Source organism: Poromitra crassiceps, assembly GCF_964638095.1.
Source record: "Poromitra crassiceps genome assembly, chromosome: 19".
Taxonomy (NCBI): Eukaryota; Metazoa; Chordata; class Actinopteri; order Beryciformes; family Melamphaidae; genus Poromitra; species Poromitra crassiceps.
This window is the reverse complement of record NC_139646.1, coordinates 25,415,000-25,432,491: the sequence shown is the minus strand read 5'-3', so window position 1 is coordinate 25,432,491 and position 17,492 is coordinate 25,415,000. Positions and strand designations below refer to the sequence as shown.

The 17,492-nt window shown below is 43.4% G+C and overlaps 1 protein-coding gene across 1 annotated transcript in view; it reads left to right on the top strand.

The window, feature by feature from the left end:
- The first annotated feature begins 3,195 nt into the window (after positions 1-3,195).
- tmod1 (tropomodulin 1) overlaps positions 3,196-17,492 on the top strand; it is a 28,127-nt gene continuing 13,830 nt past the window's right edge. The window contains exons 1-4 of the mRNA XM_083655907.1: positions 3,196-3,278; positions 5,103-5,242; positions 12,803-12,959; positions 14,373-14,489. Of these exons, the coding sequence (XP_083512033.1) occupies positions 5,120-5,242; positions 12,803-12,959; positions 14,373-14,489 (397 nt within the window). The 5' untranslated portion in view covers positions 3,196-3,278; positions 5,103-5,119. The remainder of the gene's footprint in view (positions 3,279-5,102; positions 5,243-12,802; positions 12,960-14,372; positions 14,490-17,492) is intronic.

Here is a 17,492-nt window from a genome sequence, read left to right as displayed (position 1 = left end):
GCTTATGTCTTCTATGTATTTAAAATGAATGCCAGAAACTATAAAACACTCGGCGAAGCATTTACAAGTCTCTATAGTATATTATTGCAACGACACAGCTCAGACTCCCATGTTTGGTGGGTCGCCCGGTTCTAAGGTGTTTGTCATTAGCTTCCAGATGACAGCCGCGTATAACAAGCTTAGTAAGCATCTTGCACTTCGATTTACCAAAGCTCATTTCAAGACTTGAAGAGAAAAATGATCTTCTGTTTCCAGCCACTTCCAAACGCTGTCGTCTCGTCTCGTTACCTGCTTTGTTTACATCGTGATTCATTGCATGGAAGAGGTTTTTGCTGCTCTCAGCATGTGGCGGTTGTCTTGCAGAGATTTATACGACTCTGGAATCTGAAAAAGTTTTGTTTACATTTAGTAATATTTTGTGAACTCTTCCGAGGTGCATGCATCAAAGCAAAAGAGAATTATTCAGAGATTCTTCTCAAGTTCTGAAAATGTTTATTCTACTCAAGGCTGGGACCAAGGCTGTTAGTGTTGGTTTTTAATCAACAAAGCATTGTCCATTGTTCTCCAAGAGTTGAATTGTGTAATTCTGGAGTAAAACAGACTTGTCTTTTTTCACTTTGGCCCTTGGGTTAAGAAAGTTCAAGAACGTATTGTATGTGACCAATAAGTGTGCAGATCTAAGACCAGTTTGACCTTTTACAACAACATCAAGGTTTCATGTCAGACTTGACTTGATGGTCCTATATCAGGGCTGCTATTCTTAGAGGGTGTGGGTCATGCCATGTATCGGTGACCTTACAGGCTACATACACTCTGGCTCATGACCTGGGTCACATATCATCCCCCTTTATCTTGTCTTTCCTTTCGTACCCACTGCGTAAGAAACGTAAATCATACAGGCCTGGTCTGTTTGCTTTCACTGGGTCACTTCAGGCTCTTCCAGGAGACTTCCAGCATGATCTGGAGCTCAGCCCAGTTCTTCATCTTTGGTTCTGGAAAGTCGTTGCGCTGCGTTAGAGAAAGCAGAACAAAGGAAAGGCACGCTTGACTCCACCTTTTAGCAAAGTAACCCAGCAGTCAAAAGGCACCCGAATGCATTTCTAGCACTTTAGAGACTTGGTTCCGTTTAGAGACGGGGTTCTTAAACGGTTTCAAATGTGGAACTTTATTCTTATCTAGAGATGCAGGCTCAGTAAAATGCAGGTTATTATTAGTCTTCTTGTGTGGGATCATCCGCAATTTTAGCCACAGCACATTTCAGGCCATAGTTTTAAGAAACCCTGGCTTAGAGACGGCAAGTATGCTGAGCATCGGGTGTTGTGACCCCACAAATGTTCCACTCCACCTCATCCATCATCACCCATCTGGTCCCACACAGCCAAGATCCTCTCCAGCCACACTCTGTCACTGTCTCCTCTCAGTGGGCTTAGACAGAGAACAGGGCCCAGGAAACGAAAGGAAACGTGGAGAAAATACGTTTCCGGACAAAGTATTTGGTTTATCCACAGTTGACTTTTATGATTTCTGTAGATTGCATTGTGAAGAAAAGCAGACCTGCACTTTGTCACTGTCTCTTTGCAGATGGGTTGGAAACAGGACACGCTAGCAGTCTTGGGAACATTCTGAACATTGGCTTGAATTTAAGTGGGAATTGGCTCGCTTAATGGAGCTGCTAACTACTAGAATCTCGTTACTAACGGTAATCTCAAAATGTGAACCCTCCAGATTCTTCAGACCCATTCATTTGGAATATGTTTCTCAGTGGGCAGTCTGTGAAATGATCAATCATCAATGTTTGTATGGTAGACAACACTAGGACTTCTACTATTGCTCTGAAGGTTCAGTTTCCCACCAACACTGTTGAAAATGGCCGACGTGTCTGAGGTTATCATAGCTCACTACTACAACAAACACCGACGTGTGAGGTCATCATAGCTCACTACTACAACAAACACCGACATGTGAGGTCATCATAGCTCACTACTACAACAAACACCGACGTGTGAGGTCATCATAGCTCACTACTACAACAAACACCGACGTGTGAGGTCATCATAGCTCAATACTACAACAAACACCGACGTGTGAGGTCATCATAGCTCACTACTACAACAAACACCGACGTGTGAGGTCATCATAGCTCACTACTACAACAAACACCGACGTGTGAGGTCATCATAGCTCACTACTACAACAAACACCGACGTGTGACATCATCATAGCTCACTACTACAACAAACACAGACGTGTGAGGTCATCATAGCTCACTACTACAACAAACACCGACGTGTGTGAGGTCATCATAGCTCACTACTACAACAAACACCGACGTGTGAGGTCATCATAGCTCACTACTACAACAAACACCGACGTGTGAGGTCATCATAGCTCACTACTACAACAAACACCGACGTGTGAGGTCATCATAGCTCACTACTACAACAAACACAGACTACGCTAATGTTACATCCTCAACAAAGGTTGAAGCCGACTTGCACTGATCAGACCGTTTGCAAAACCTAAATCCAACAATCCAGTGTTGTAAAGTGACACGACTTACCTTATCAGTAAACCAAGGAACTTGGCATTAATCTACTGAACTAGCTAGCTAGCTTCCACGATTGGACTGGAGACATTTGAAATGGAATAATCAAACCTCCAATGCAACTGCAGTGAACACTAGCTGCAACAGGAGCAGTAACTTCTGTCCATCAGTTGCATTGAGAAGACAAGAGACTCATATAATCTGTCATGACAAGGGAAAGAAGAAAGACAAGGGAAAACAAGCAAAGGGACAAGATGTTTAATCTGCTCCTCCTCCATGGCTGACTGACTGTATCTACTGCATTATAATCTAGAGGGCTGTTCATCTCTCTTCACTCTGTGCTTCACCCTCCTCAGGTCTGGCTCTTTCCCAGGGGCTCTCCAGGCACTTGGCTGCTGCCTTCCTTGTTGTTGGACTCGTGAGCTGGGCTCACTGAGGTGAGTGCGCTCAAGATGACTGCAAAGGGACATGTAGTGCAGTGTCTGCTTGAAGATGCTTTGAAGGATTGTTAGCAGTGTGACTTCTGTGAACTTGACTATTGGCATAATTCAACCGGTAACAGTTCGCTTTGCATAAAGCGCAGATCCTTCAGATGTTCGTTCCAGCATTAAATTCATATCTCGTTTTCTTTGTTGTTTCTATCTATCCACAGGTATCTCCTATATCTCCCCAGGGTTTTTCCAGGCCTTTGGTTGCCTTCATTTTGGCATTTTTGTTAGGAGAGGTTACTCAGGTGAGATACATTTTGTTTGCAGAACGTCTTGAAAGTCTTTCAAATCCCTTTATTGAAAAATGAAAATCACAGCCAGGTGTTGAAATAAACGGTGTGGTTTGTGCATGTCCGACCCGTGCTTGCATCCGTGCGCGTGCCCATCCGTGCCGTGTGTGTGTGCGTGCGTGCATGCTAGGGGTGGGAATCGCTGAGTAGCTCACGATACGATATGGTCACGATACTTGGCCCTCGATAACGATATTATCACGATACAGCGATTCTGCGATAATCGATATATTGGAAGACGATACATCACGATACCTGTGTAACTGAAGAGAAAAAAATACCCCTAAAAGGCAAGAAGCAGGTATTATGTATTTATTAGCAGAATTGACATGAACTCTCTCAGAGTTCACTCACTCACTCATAACATTTCCGATACCACGGAGGAAAAGTTACACATTAAGTCTTTTTATTATTATTATTAAAACAAGAAAACCTATATAACCTACCTACCTATATAATTTCTAAAAGTAGATATTAATGAGCAAACATTTCCATTCATGTAGCCTACAGTATTTATGTTTTTGTTTCAACTACAAACATAAATAAACTAGGGATGGGCATCGAATTTCGAATTTTCGAATAATCGTTGTTATTATCAAGGTCGACTTTTATTATTGAAAGTCGAAATTCAATTTTTTTTTTATTTTTTTTTTGAGTAAAATGTTGCATTGTCTCCCCTGATTCTAAGTAGAGTCGAATCGCTTGGTTTGAGCAAGTAAAACAATTTTTATAAGCATTTTAAGCATGGTTCATGGAAAAATGAATGGCGGATGAAATCCCATGAAGAGGGAGAGGGGGTGACTTTGGCACCCCTTTGGCACTCAGACCTGAGCCTACTAAATATTTAATGATCCACTCATGATTGTCAAAACTGTTTTTTATTTTCGAAAATGTCAATGTCATGTAACATGTTCTTTACTTCAGTGGTGCAATGCTTGTTTGAGCTAAAAATCCACAGCAGAAGCTTTTTCTATTAATTAATAAAGCCTTAGACTTAGAATCAGGGGAGACAATACAACATTTCACTCACAAAAAAAAAAAAAATGTTTTATTTTTATTTTTATTTTTTACATTCCCCCCCCCCCCCCCGAATTTCGATTAAAAGTCGACTTTGGCCAGCGAATTTCGAATAGTGTTTTTGCTAGAATTGCCCATCCCTAAAATAAACGTCAACTTGAAACTATGTTTCAACTACCACACACAGCATAATATTTTAGCCTGTTTATTTTATTTTATTTTTATTTTTATTTTTTTTAATAAACATATCGATACTTGGTGCCAGTGTATCGATAACGTATCACAAGTGGAAATATCGCGATACCGTGAGTATCGAAATTTTGTCCCACCCCTAGTGCATGCATTACTGGCTTGTACGTGTTTCGAACCGGTCTCTACATAGCGTGCCAAAGTCTCGCCAATGAGGAAATGAATTCGCCATTCATTTCCAGACGTGTCTTAAACTGTGGGAGCGTGTGTGCGTGCGTGTATTACCGTCAAAATGCTATCGTCCTCCATACATCTCTCTCTACGCCTGCCCTGTGCCTCTGTCTGTCTGTGCAGTGCAGACCGGGGAGCTCGGGGCCATACCCCCTTCCTTGTGACCTCGAGCCAGTCTAGACTCCCCAAAATCTCAGTGCACTTCCCCGAATCGCGGTGAACTCCCCCAAGTTTCACCATACTGATTGATTCATATGATTCACTTTGGCGTTATAGTTCTGTGCTTTCAGACATTTTGTAAAAGATTTAACTTTTTTGCTATGTATTTCCTGGTATTCCCAGCAGGTGCGTAGTCCATCATGTCGGTGATGAAGAAGGAGATGGAGAAGTACCGGGACATAGACGAGGACGAGCTACTGAAGAAACTGACAGAGGATGAGCTTCAGCGGCTAGAGGACGAGTTAGAGGAGCTGGATCCTGATGTGAGTTCATACTGTGCTGTTCAGTAGCCTGGGTGAGTTAGAGGAGCTGGATCCTGATGTGAGTTCATACTGTGCTGTTCAGTAGCCTGGGTGAGTGAGTTAGAGGAGCTGGATCCTGATGTGAGTTCATACTGTGCTGTTCAGTAGCCTGGGTGAGTGAGTTAGAGGAGCTGGATCCTGATGTGAGTTCATACTGTGCTGTTCAGTAGTCTGGGTGAGTTAGAGGAGCTGGATCCTGATGTGAGTTCATACTGTGCTGTTCAGTAGCCTGGGTGAGTTAGAGGAGCTGGATCCTGATGTGAGTTCATACTGTGCTGTTCAGTAGCCTTGGTGAGTGTGAGTTAGAGGAGCTGGATCCTGATGTGAGTTTATACTGTGCTGTTCAATAGCCTGGGTGAGTGTGAGTTAGAGGAGCTGGATCCTGATGTGAGTTCATACTGTGCTGTTCAGTAGCCTGGGTGAGTGTGAGTGTGAGTTAGAGGAGCTGGATCCTGATGTGAGTTTATACTGTGCTGTTCAGTAGCCTGGGTGAGTTAGAGGAGCTGGATCCTGATGTGAGTTCATACTGTGCTGTTCAGTAGCCTGGGTGAGTGTGAGTTAGAGGAGCTGGATCCTGATGTGAGTTCATACGGTGCTGTTCAGTAGCCTGGGTGAGTGTGAGTTAGAGGAGCTGGATCCTGATGTGAGTTCATACTGTGCTGTTCAGTAGACTGGGTGAGTGTGAGTTAGAGGAGCTGGATCCTGAGGTGAGTTCATACTGTGCTGTTCAGTAGCCTGGGTGAGTGTGAGTCAGAGGAGCTGGAACTTACAGAGCAATAATGTTGCATAATTAACTCTCGTGTATTTCAGGAATTCATACATAACAAAATATTTTGTCTTTTCCAAGTGCAGAACCTTGTTCAATCTCATCAAATTTGTAAGGCCCATTTTCAACGGATTTTGGACAATGTATCTGGTCAAGTGAATTTCGGCCAGCAGAAATAAATCCTAGAAAATAATCCACCGTTGATGTGACTGATTTTACGATGCTGCTGCCTTTGCTGCTGTTACGCTGCCCGGGTTCCCCCATCGTCGATGTCTGTGTTTGATGTATCGCTGTGATGTTTGCCCAGGTGGTTTATCATGTAGTTAGTGAATGAATGCTTTGTAGGTAACAGCACCTCATCACTTATGCTCGTGTTTAGTTTGTCTTGCTTTTTTTTTTATGGTGGTGTTTATTCCTGCATGCGAAGCATCTACAGCCAGTTTAGTAACAGTTATCCATCATGGGTGGAGGTGCCGACGACAGCAGATGTAATAGCTTTCTGATGAATGTCTCTTAAGTGCTCCTACAGAGAGGGGACGCCCCCCCCCCCATCCCCCCCCTCCCCCACCCCCACCCATCTCCACCCCCACCCACCCATCTCCACCCCCCAGTGCCAAGAGAAGAAGTGGAATAGTGTGTCCGTGCGCCCGGTGCCAGGGCCTGAGTGATCTGCAGGCGTGCATGACGTGCACAGAGCCACAGAGAGACGGAGCATGCTGACAGTGTTTCTGCCTGTTTTAGATGTGAATCGATGACACAACACAGTGAGGTGGGAACATCTGCTGAAACACGGAGTAACGTTTCCCAGCAAGGCTGATGCCCACATGTGTTCCAGTAAAGCCAGGGAAGTTCAGATCAGCCAATGCCGGGCAGAAGAACAACATGTCTGCCTTCCTTTAACCCTAAATAGACGCGTCCTTGTCTTCGTTTTACCCGGAGAGGGATCACATGCTGCTGTGTTACATTCATGCAGTTGCACATTAGAGAGATAGACTTTGGTTCATTGATTTGCTATATTAGATCTGGTCCAGTTGGTGTCGTCATCCACCTCTGACATGATGACGCCCGTTTGTTTGATTACAGATTTATTACGGAATTGATGGTTGCTACACTGCTTATCAATTGGAATCCCTTAACCAAATTGATTCTCATAACGACATTTTAACCGGATTCCACGCAGGTATGCGTGAATATGGTTGTTGTCGTTGTCGTTGTTGTTGTTGTTGTGTGTTGGTCAGAGTTGTAATAGACCCTTTTCACGGGGGCCATTTTGTGCCAAAAAGGCAGGGTAAACAACACAGGTGCAAGCAAAACACTAATGAGGGTTTCCAGCTTCCAATCATGGAAGTTGGTTGTTTTTTCTTAAACCCTCTGCTGTAGAAAGATGGCTCCTTTAACTGCAATTGTTTGGGTGAAGGCTTAGTTTTCAACTGACATGTAGGTGAGGTGAGTAGATAATGACAGGATAATGACATGGCTGAACTTTTCATTTAAAAAGCACAACACCAGTGACATAACAGATCTAATCCCTCCATGCTAGATTTCACCAGAAGTAACCTGGCGTTCTCATGAAGTATATGAGATGTGACAGCTCATAGCGGTGTTGTGTGATATACCATAGGCTGTACTATAGATACCATGTGACATGTCATGTCCACTTACAGATGAGCACTGAGAGAGAGAGCGAGGAACAGGCTCGTACTGTTCAAAATAACACCTGCAGGTACTGGACAGAAGAGGCCTGTCCAAACCCACAGTGATGCTGTGATATACTCTCCGCTTCACTATAAATAGAGAACCTCCCCGTCACAGGGACAGTTTCTACCCAACTGCCATCCGCCTCTACAATGAGACCCGAAAGCTCCCACAAATAAGGACTTTTACAGTATCAATATACTGTATTGATACAGTATATTGTAAATTGTGTAGAGTATTGCAATAGCAATATGTATTGTATCACAATGTATCGTGATTACTTACCCTGGCTATTAAAGTGAATCTTGAATCTTGATACTGTATTGATATACTGTATCGATACTTCCCATATGGACTTTTTTGCACAGCCATGTGGTCAGTGATACAATAAGAATACTTTTTATTTCAGTGCATTCAATAACACACTTAACACTCAGCAGTTTTGATTCAATTTGTCCACTAAGTTATCAATATAAAGTATGTATGTATAAAGTTGTATTTTTAGCTATATTTTTTAATTTTGAGTAAATTGTGTAGAGTATTGCAATATATCGCAATATGTATTGTATCGCAATGTAACGTGATACAATCGTATCGTGACCCATGTATCGTGATACGTATCGTATCGTGAGGTCCTTAAACCCAGCCCTACACCCTGCCTTGCCCATCAGACGTCACTTTAAATGACTTTATATTTTGCACTTTATTAATTTGTGATTGTTTTTCTGTATTGCTTTGTCTTCTACTATTGATGTGGTCGCTGCACTGCATACTTCCACTAAGTCAAATTCCTTTTGTAATCTGATTACTTACTGGCTATTAAAGTGAATCTTGAATCTTGATGCAAAATAATCTCACATCATGGTTTGACTGTTACAAACTGGCGATATCGCTCGTGATAAACAGTCGTGCCAATAAGAATTGAACTGACAGCGTGGGGAGAGAAAGACTGAAGGTGGAAGAAAGACTGAAGGTGAGAGAGACCTACAGAGAGAGAGACCTTTAAGTGCAGAGAGATAAGATATGAAGCTATAAGTAGCAATTTAGTCACTGCTTTAGCTTGAGAATAACTGAGTGGCTTGAAAGGTCTGGGAAATGTCTTGGTGCTGTTGTGTTGTGTGTGCTGGAGTAGAGATAGGGACTGTTGTGTTGTGTGTGCTGGAGTAGAGATAGGGACTGTTGTGTTGTGTGCTGGAGTAGAGATAGGGACTGTTGTGTTGTGTGTGCTGGAGTAGAGATAGGGACTGTTGTGTTGTGTGCTGGAGTAGAGATAGGGACTGTTGTGTTGTGTGCTGGAGTAGAGATAGGGACTGTTGTGTTGTGTGTGGAGTAGAGATAGGGACTGTTGTGTTGTGTGCTGGAGTAGAGATAGGGACTGTTGTGTTGTGTGTGCTGGAGTAAAGATAGGGACTGTTGTGTTGTGTGCTGGAGTAGAGATAGGGACTGTTGTGTTGTGTGTGCTGGAGTAGAGATAGGGACTGTTGTGTTGTGTGCTGGAGTAGAGATAGGGACTGTTGTGTTGTGTGTGCTGGAGTAGAGATAGGGACTGTTGTGTTGTGTGCTGGAGTAGAGATAGGGACTGTTGTGTTGTGTGTGCTGGAGTAGAGATAGGGACTGTTGTGTTGTGTGCTGGAGTAGAGATAGGGACTGTTGTGTTGTGTTGTGTGCTGGAGTAGAGATAGAGACTGTTGTGTTGTGTTGTGTGCTGGAGTAGAGATAGAGACTGTTGTGTTGTGTGTGCTGGAGTAGAGATAGAGACTGTTGTGTTGTGTGCTGGAGTAGAGATAGAGACTGTTGTGTTGTGTGTGCTGGAGTAGAGATAGGGACTGTTGTGTTGTGTGCTGGAGTAGAGATAGGGACTGTTGTGTTGTGTGTGCTGGAGTAGAGATAGGGACTGTTGTGTTGTGTGCTGGAGTAGAGATAGGGACTGTTGTGTTGTGTGTGCTGGAGTAGAGATAGGGACTGTTGTGTTGTGTGCTGGAGTAGAGATAGGGACTGTTGTGTTGTGTTGTGTGCTGGAGTAGAGATAGAGACTGTTGTGTTGTGTTGTGTGCTGGAGTAGAGATAGAGACTGTTGTGTTGTGTGTGCTGGAGTAGAGATAGAGACTGTTGTGTTGTGTGCTGGAGTAGAGATAGAGACTGTTGTGTTGTGTGTGCTGGAGTAGAGATAGAGACTGTTGTGTTGTGTGTGCTGGAGTAGAGATAGGGACTGTTGTGTTGTGTGTGCTGGAGTAGAGATAGAGACTGTTGTGTTGTGTGCTGGAGTAGAGATAGAGACTGTTGTGTTGTGTGCTGGAGTAGAGATAGGGACTGTTGTGTTGTGTGTGCTGGAGTAGAGATAGAGACTGTTGTGTTGTGTGCTGGAGTAGAGATAGGGACTGTTGTGTTGTGTGTGCTGGAGTAGAGATAGAGACTGTTGTGTTGTGTGTGCTGGAGTAGAGATAGAGACTGTTGTGTTGTGTGTGCTGGAGTAGAGATAGAGACTGTTGTGTTGTGTGTGCTGGAGTAGAGATAGGGACTGTTGTGTTGTGTGTGCTGGAGTAGAGATAGAGACTGTTGTGTTGTGTGCTGGAGTAGAGATAGGGACTGTTGTGTTGTGTGTGCTGGAGTAGAGATAGAGACTGTTGTGTTGTGTGTGCTGGAGTAGAGATAGGGACTGTTGTGTTGTGTGTGCTGGAGTAGAGATAGGGACTGTTGTGTTGTGTGTGCTGGAGTAGAGATAGGGACTGTTGTGTTGTGTTGTGTTCTGGAGTAGAGATAGGGACTGTTGTGTTGTGTGTGCTGGAGTAGAGATAGGGACTGTTGTGTTGTGTGTGCTGGAGTAGAGATAGAGACTGTTGTGTTGTGTTGTGTTCTGGAGTAGAGATAGGGACTGTTGTGTTGCGTGTGCTGGAGTAGAGATAGGGACTGTTGTGTTGTGTGTGCTGGAGTAGAGATAGGGACTGTTGTGTTGTGTTGTGTGCTGGAGTAGAGATAGAGACTGTTGTGTTGTGTGTGCTGGAGTAGAGATAGGGACTGTTGTGTTGTGTGTGCTGGAGTAGAGATAGGGACTGATGTGTTGTGTGCTGGAGTAGAGATAGAGACTGTTGTGTTGTGTGTGCTGGAGTAGAGATAGGGACTGTTGTGTTGTGTGTGCTGGAGTAGAGATAGGGACTGTTGTGTTGTGTGTGCTGGAGTAGAGATAGAGACTGTTGTGTTGTGTGTGCTGGAGTAGAGATAGGGACTGTTGTGTTGTGTGTGCTGGAGTAGAGATAGGGACTGTTGTGTTGTGTTGTGTGCTGGAGTAGAGATAGGGACTGTTGTGTTGTGTGTGCTGGAGTAGAGATAGGGACTGTTGTGTTGTGTGCTGGAGTAGAGATAGAGACTGTTGTGTTGTGTGCTGGAGTAGAGATAGGGACTGTTGTGTTGTGTGCTGGAGTAGAGATAGAGACTGTTGTGTTGTGTTCTGGAGTAGAGATAGAGACTGTTGTGTTGTGTGTGCTGGAGTAGAGATAGAGACTGTTGTGTTGTGTGCTGGAGTAGAGATAGGGACTGTTGTGTTGTGTGCTGGAGTAGAGATAGGGACTGTTGTGTTGTGTGTGCTGGAGTAGAGATAGGGACTGTTGTGTTGTGTGTGCTGGAGTAGAGATAGACTGTTGTGTTGTGTGCTGGAGTAGAGATAGAGACTGTTGTGTTGTGTGTGCTGGAGTAGAGATAGGGACTGTTGTGTTGTGTGTGCTGGAGTAGAGATAGGGACTGTTGTGTTGTGTGTGCTGGAGTAGAGATAGATACTGTTGTGTTGCGTGTGCTGGAGTAGAGATAGGGACTGTTGTGTTGTGTGTGCTGGAGTAGAGATAGATACTGTTGTGTTGTGTGTGCTGGAGTAGAGATAGGGACTGTTGTGTTGTGTGTGCTGGAGTAGAGATAGGGACTGTTGTGTTGTGTGCTGGAGTAGAGATAGGGACTGTTGTGTTGTGTGTGCTGGAGTAGAGATAGGGACTGTTGTGTTGCGTGTGCTGGAGTAGAGATAGAGACTGTTGTGTTGTGTGTGCTGGAGTAGAGATAGAGACTGTTGTGTTGTGTGCTGGAGTAGAGATAGGGACTGTTGTGTTGCGTGTGCTGGAGTAGAGATAGGGACTGTTGTGTTGTGTGTGCTGGAGTAGAGATAGAGACTGTTGTGTTGTGTGTGCTGGAGTAGAGATAGGGACTGTTGTGTTGTGTGTGCTGGAGTAGAGATAGAGACTGTTGTGTTGCGTGTGCTGGAGTAGAGATAGGGACTGTTGTGTTGTGTGTGCTGGAGTAGAGATAGGGACTGTTGTGTTGTGTGTGCTGGAGTAGAGATAGGGACTGTTGTGTTGTGTGTGCTGGAGTAGAGATAGGGACTGTTGTGTTGTGTGTGCTGGAGTAGAGATAGAGACTGTTGTGGCATTTACATTACACCATAACAAAGATGGTACCACCTCTCCATCTCATGTTTAGCACTTATTCACACTTTCTTGCATTTTCTGTTTTGTTCTGTCCTCTCTCTTTGTCTTTTTATAGCTTTAATATGTGTTTAAAGATGCAATGGAGATATTTTGTCATCTGACTGTTAGACATTCACATTTTGCTGCATTTTGCAGATATTAGCTTGCATTTCAGTGCCCATTTTATTGTTTGGTTTTGTCTTTTTCTGGCTAAAGGTAAATGACAAGATGTTGCATCGCGACATGTCACATTTTTAGCTGAACGTATATGAACGTAAATGTCAGATTTAGGTGTCAGTCCCTCAAAAAAAAAAGAGCGAAGAATTCTTTCTTCAGCTGCCATTTTTCACCAAGTTCACCATCACACAGGACGAACTCCATCGTAGAGGAGAGAGGAAATAAACCTACTGAAGTCGAAGAGGCAGGTTGAGGGCAAGTGGGTTCAATTCCATTTGTGATGGTCAAACAACTCCTGGAACTGTTTGAGCATCACAAACTAATGATCTATAACAGCGTAAGAGTATACAAGGGTGTATTGTTTGCTGTAACCAATGCAACCCTCCTCTTGGGACAGTCCATATTGTTAACCTTTGAAAATGCTCCTGCCTTTTCTAGAATGCGTTGTTGCCGGCCGGGATGAGGCAGAAGGACCAGACCAAGAAGGCTCCTACAGGAACTTTCCAGAGAGACGACCTCCTGGCCCACCTGGAGAAAGATGCCAAAGAGCAACCTGATAAAGAAGACCTGGTGCCCTTCACTGGAGAGAAGAGAGGTAAAAGCGTAAATGTGATTTTTAAAATTTTTGATTTTCAGAAAACGCTTCAAAAGTCATAAAAGTGGTCCTCATTTGTGAAGATGATCTTGCTGAATATGAAGTTTGCTGTTTGCTGTTTTCAAAATTCACCAAACTTTATTCTCAGACAGTTACAACTATACTCTCCCCCTAGTGGCCACTTTCAAAGCACTGAACTACTGAGGGTTCAATGTTTTTTTCAATGGCACCTCAACAGCAGGTTGCTTATTAATTTCCCGTCAAGTTTTAGCAGCCAGTCGGGGGATTCGAACCGGCAACCTTCCAGTCAGTCACAAGCCTGCTTCTCTAAGTGTGTGTGTGTGGCTGTCCTTCCAGGGTCTTTAGGGTGATGACAGGATGAAAACCAGCCGTGATAATATGTCTGGCTGAAACTCTAGAAGCAGACCACACACATACACATACACATACACATACACATACACATACGCACGCACACACGCACGCATACACACACACACACACACACACACACACATACACACACACACACACGTATATAAAATAGCCTACTCTACTTTGAATAATAATTTGTGTCTGATATGGTTTTTCCCACAAAAAAGTTCAATTATCTTGTTACAACCCTTAAAAGGACATCTGCTCCTTGTCCCTCATTAAAGAGTCTATGAATATGCAAATATATTTAATCTCAAGCTGCCTCCTACTTCGCTGTAAAGTCCATGCTCAGTGTATGTGCTTATGCCAACACTCACCATTACCTCTTGCAAACTTCCAGACCGAGCATAGAACATAATCTGAAGTGGGTTATATCACTATAGATTCATACACACGATCCATCATTTCCAATCAACCAATCAACACCCTCCTAATGTTGAGTTGTTGTCCCATTTACACAACCCACATGTGATAGGAGGCATTCTTTAATCTGTTTACTGTCCTTCATGATAGAGTGTGTTTCATGGGTGAAGATATGACCGCATCACAATCATCACATCACAACATTCATTCACCTGGTCATCTTCATCCATCACTTTAAGTGTTTTACAGTGTAACTCTAAGATGCTGTTTTTCTACTGTAACAAAGATGTGTTGAAGAAAGGATGTTTTACAGTGTAACTCTAAGATGCTGTTTTTCTACTGTAACAAAGATGTGTTGAAGAAAGGATGGCTGCTGTTAAATACGTTGCCCACATACAGAAGTATGCAAAGAAATTCCATCCTATCTCTCTCCTTAGTTCTTGCAGTAGTAGAAGTATTTATTTTACCCCGCCCCAAGAGAGTGATAGTAGTCTTACTATTTGCATCATCAGGTAAAGTTTTGACTACTTAGTTGTAGTAATATGTACAGTTGCAGTGGTTGCCATATAGCAGTAGTGTATTTCTTCATATTGACTGTATCCACTCATGTTGTAGGGAAGGCGTGGGTGCCTAAGAAGAGGGTGGACCCCATTATGGAGAATGTGACTCTGGAGCCAGAGCTAGAAGAAGCCCTGGCTAATGCTAGTGATGCTGAACTCTGTGACATCGCAGGTAATACACACACACACACACACACACACACACACACACACACACACACACACACACACACACACACACACACACACACACACACACACACACACACACACACACACACACACACACACACACACACACACACACGTATACGTATGTGAAAATACATGTTCACACATTATTCAAGGTTGCCACGGGTCTGGAAAATACTTGAAATTGTTTAGATTAAAAAAAATACCTTGAAAGTGCTTGGATTTATAAAGAGGCCCTTAAAAGTGCTTTGGATTTCGCCTACTGGAATCTCTGAGTTTGAGTCTCGTGCGCTCCGTCATCTCAAAATTCGACCCCTGCTTCTCCCCCTCAAACAGCTGTGTTACTTGCGAGCAGAGCTCTGCAAAACTCTCATGACTCTGTGCTGGAGTGGAGAGCAGAGAGAAACGTGCTGTGTTCTGACTCTGTGCTGGAGTGGAGAGCAGAGAGAAACGTGCTGTGTTCTCAGCTCTCAGCACTTTTCTAGCTTCTAACTGAATCTCTGTGGTCTGAAGTTTAGTTCCTCTCCTGTGTTTTACTTTGTACTTTCAGATATCTGCTTTCTTTTACCGTTTCCCGACCCCTTTCAGCCATATCGGAGCCGTGATATGTTACTGCACATTAAAAGCTTTCCACTGACAAACTAACGGAAAGCTTTTATTGTGAAGAACTTATAGGAAATGCAATGTTTATCCACCGTTTTAGCGGTGACTTTTTGACCATTAGTGATTACACAGCCATATCGATGCTGCCACGGCTTAAAACGGGAAGCCATGTTGTATGGAATCACAAATCCCAGCCGCGCTGGGCTACCGCGCCAGGCCAGCTTTTTGTGTGGAAAAACCCCATAGGTAACGCGCATTGTTTAATGTTCAAAGTCTAATCTTAAGACCTTGATGATGCTCAATAGTGAAGCTTTTGGGATTTCATCAAACGCAAGGTGCGAGGACCTGATCATCACACCCCGACATCGACATGCACGAAGGTGTGAGGACCTGATCATCACACATCAAATATAGGAACCCTGATTATTCTTTGTCCTTTATCCACACTCGTCATTATAAACACATCATAATAATAACCTCACCAGCCCATGTTGTTCATCTCTTTTTCCTCAGTCTAACTCTCCTCCATCTCCTCTAGCGCTCCCTCCATCTTCATCTTCCTCCACCATTTCCTTCACTGTGTGCCCCTTCATCCCTCCACCTTCTTCACCTCCTCCATCAGTGCTGACTGTCCATTAGCTGAGCACCACCCGGGGTATAGACTGCACAAAGTCTGCACGGACCCACTCTGTCATGTCCGCTTGTGTCTAGTCATCTTTAGAAAGTCTTTTATCAGCCGTTTGGAACTTACTCTACTGTACGTCGTCTACTGCAGTGGTTCTCTAACTGGTTTTCCTGACTACAACATTTTGCTTAGAAAACTACAGCATAATGATGCAATGAATGAATGATAACCTATTGAAGAATATAACATAACAAAATGAGAAATGGAGTGAAAGGGTTGTCATTAGTGCCTCCTGAGCACATTCATTTTAACGTTTCATTTATTGCCATGATTTATTCTTACATTTTTAAATTTCCCCCTTTCTCTCAAGTACCCCCTGTAGTACCTCCACGGGTACGCGTACCCCAGTTTGAGAACCACTGATCTATTGTGTACATGCATCGCACAGAAACTCTCCAGGGTTCTATGTGATGCATGGTGTCTGACTTTACTGTAGCATGCACACGCTATGCACTTTAAAATCGTTCAGAATGGATCGTTTTTTGTCCCCTAAAGCAGATTTGGGAGAAGATTTCCTTTCAGAATGTCTTACATGCATCCATCACAAATCCATCTTAACAAGTCATTTAGTTTCACTTTCGTTCTTAAAACTTTTTCTGAAAAACCTGGGATTTGTTTGTATTTACCGGTATTTATTTTTTATTTTTTGCTGCAATGTGTAGTAGACACTCGTAGTAGTTTTATCCAGTGCAGAGTAGAAACATCATCAAAACCACAATAATACTCCAAAATGTAAACAGTCCCTCTTTAGGGTGGAGTAACAATATTGCAGTATTGTATTAAGAAGTGTTGCCGTGGAAATCGGATGAAAAAAAAAATAGACATAGTGTAATGTAGAGTACAGTAGGAGGACAGCCAGTCTCTGGAGCAGCTGTTGTGCCCACTCAGAATGGCTTGGCAGTGTTCATGTCTTTACAAACACACTCTGTTCTCACGTGCTCCATCTCTCTGACTCATAGACAAGGTGATAATGCTCTTAAATAGCTTGTTTCATATACTGTTGTAGAGTAGCTTCTACTCTGTCAAAAAACCTTTTCCTCCTATCTAACCGGTCAATTCACTGCGGTCAGAAGGAAATTAGAATTCATAATATTGAAATAGCTAGGCTGTCCCTAATGTGGGTACAGAAGATGCTGCCCTTTACTGGATTGACTGAAGTGTTTTCATTGTGGTGCTGCTGGGAGAATAAAACAGAATATACAACCAGACACTTAAGTTCCTACTCAGCATAACAACAAGCATGACAAGCTGTGCTGTACAAGGCTGTGCAAGATGTAGCAAATAGTGGACCGAGTGACGTCACCTGCCCACTTTCGGCCAGTCCCAAGCATGAACATGGGTTCGAAGCCCTGATAGCATGGGGGTTTGTGGGCGCAGCCATGTTGTAGTTTTGCAGCTACAGAGGGATTATCAGATCCAAGAATGTCACGTTGATACTTGTGATCTTTGTGGGGAAAGTTCTTCCCAAGTTGTTCCCAAGTTTGTTTGAATGGAAATCTTAGTGGATTTATTTTCTTTTACTATGGTTACAGTTCTGCTACAGTGTAGCCATGGCTGCTACTGTAGCTACAGATGTTTCTATGGTTACGGTTCTGCTACAGTGTAGCCATGGATGCTAGCTGCAGATGTTTCTATGGTTACGGTCCTGCTACAGTGTAGCCATGGCTGCAGATCTTTCTATGGTTATGGTCCTGC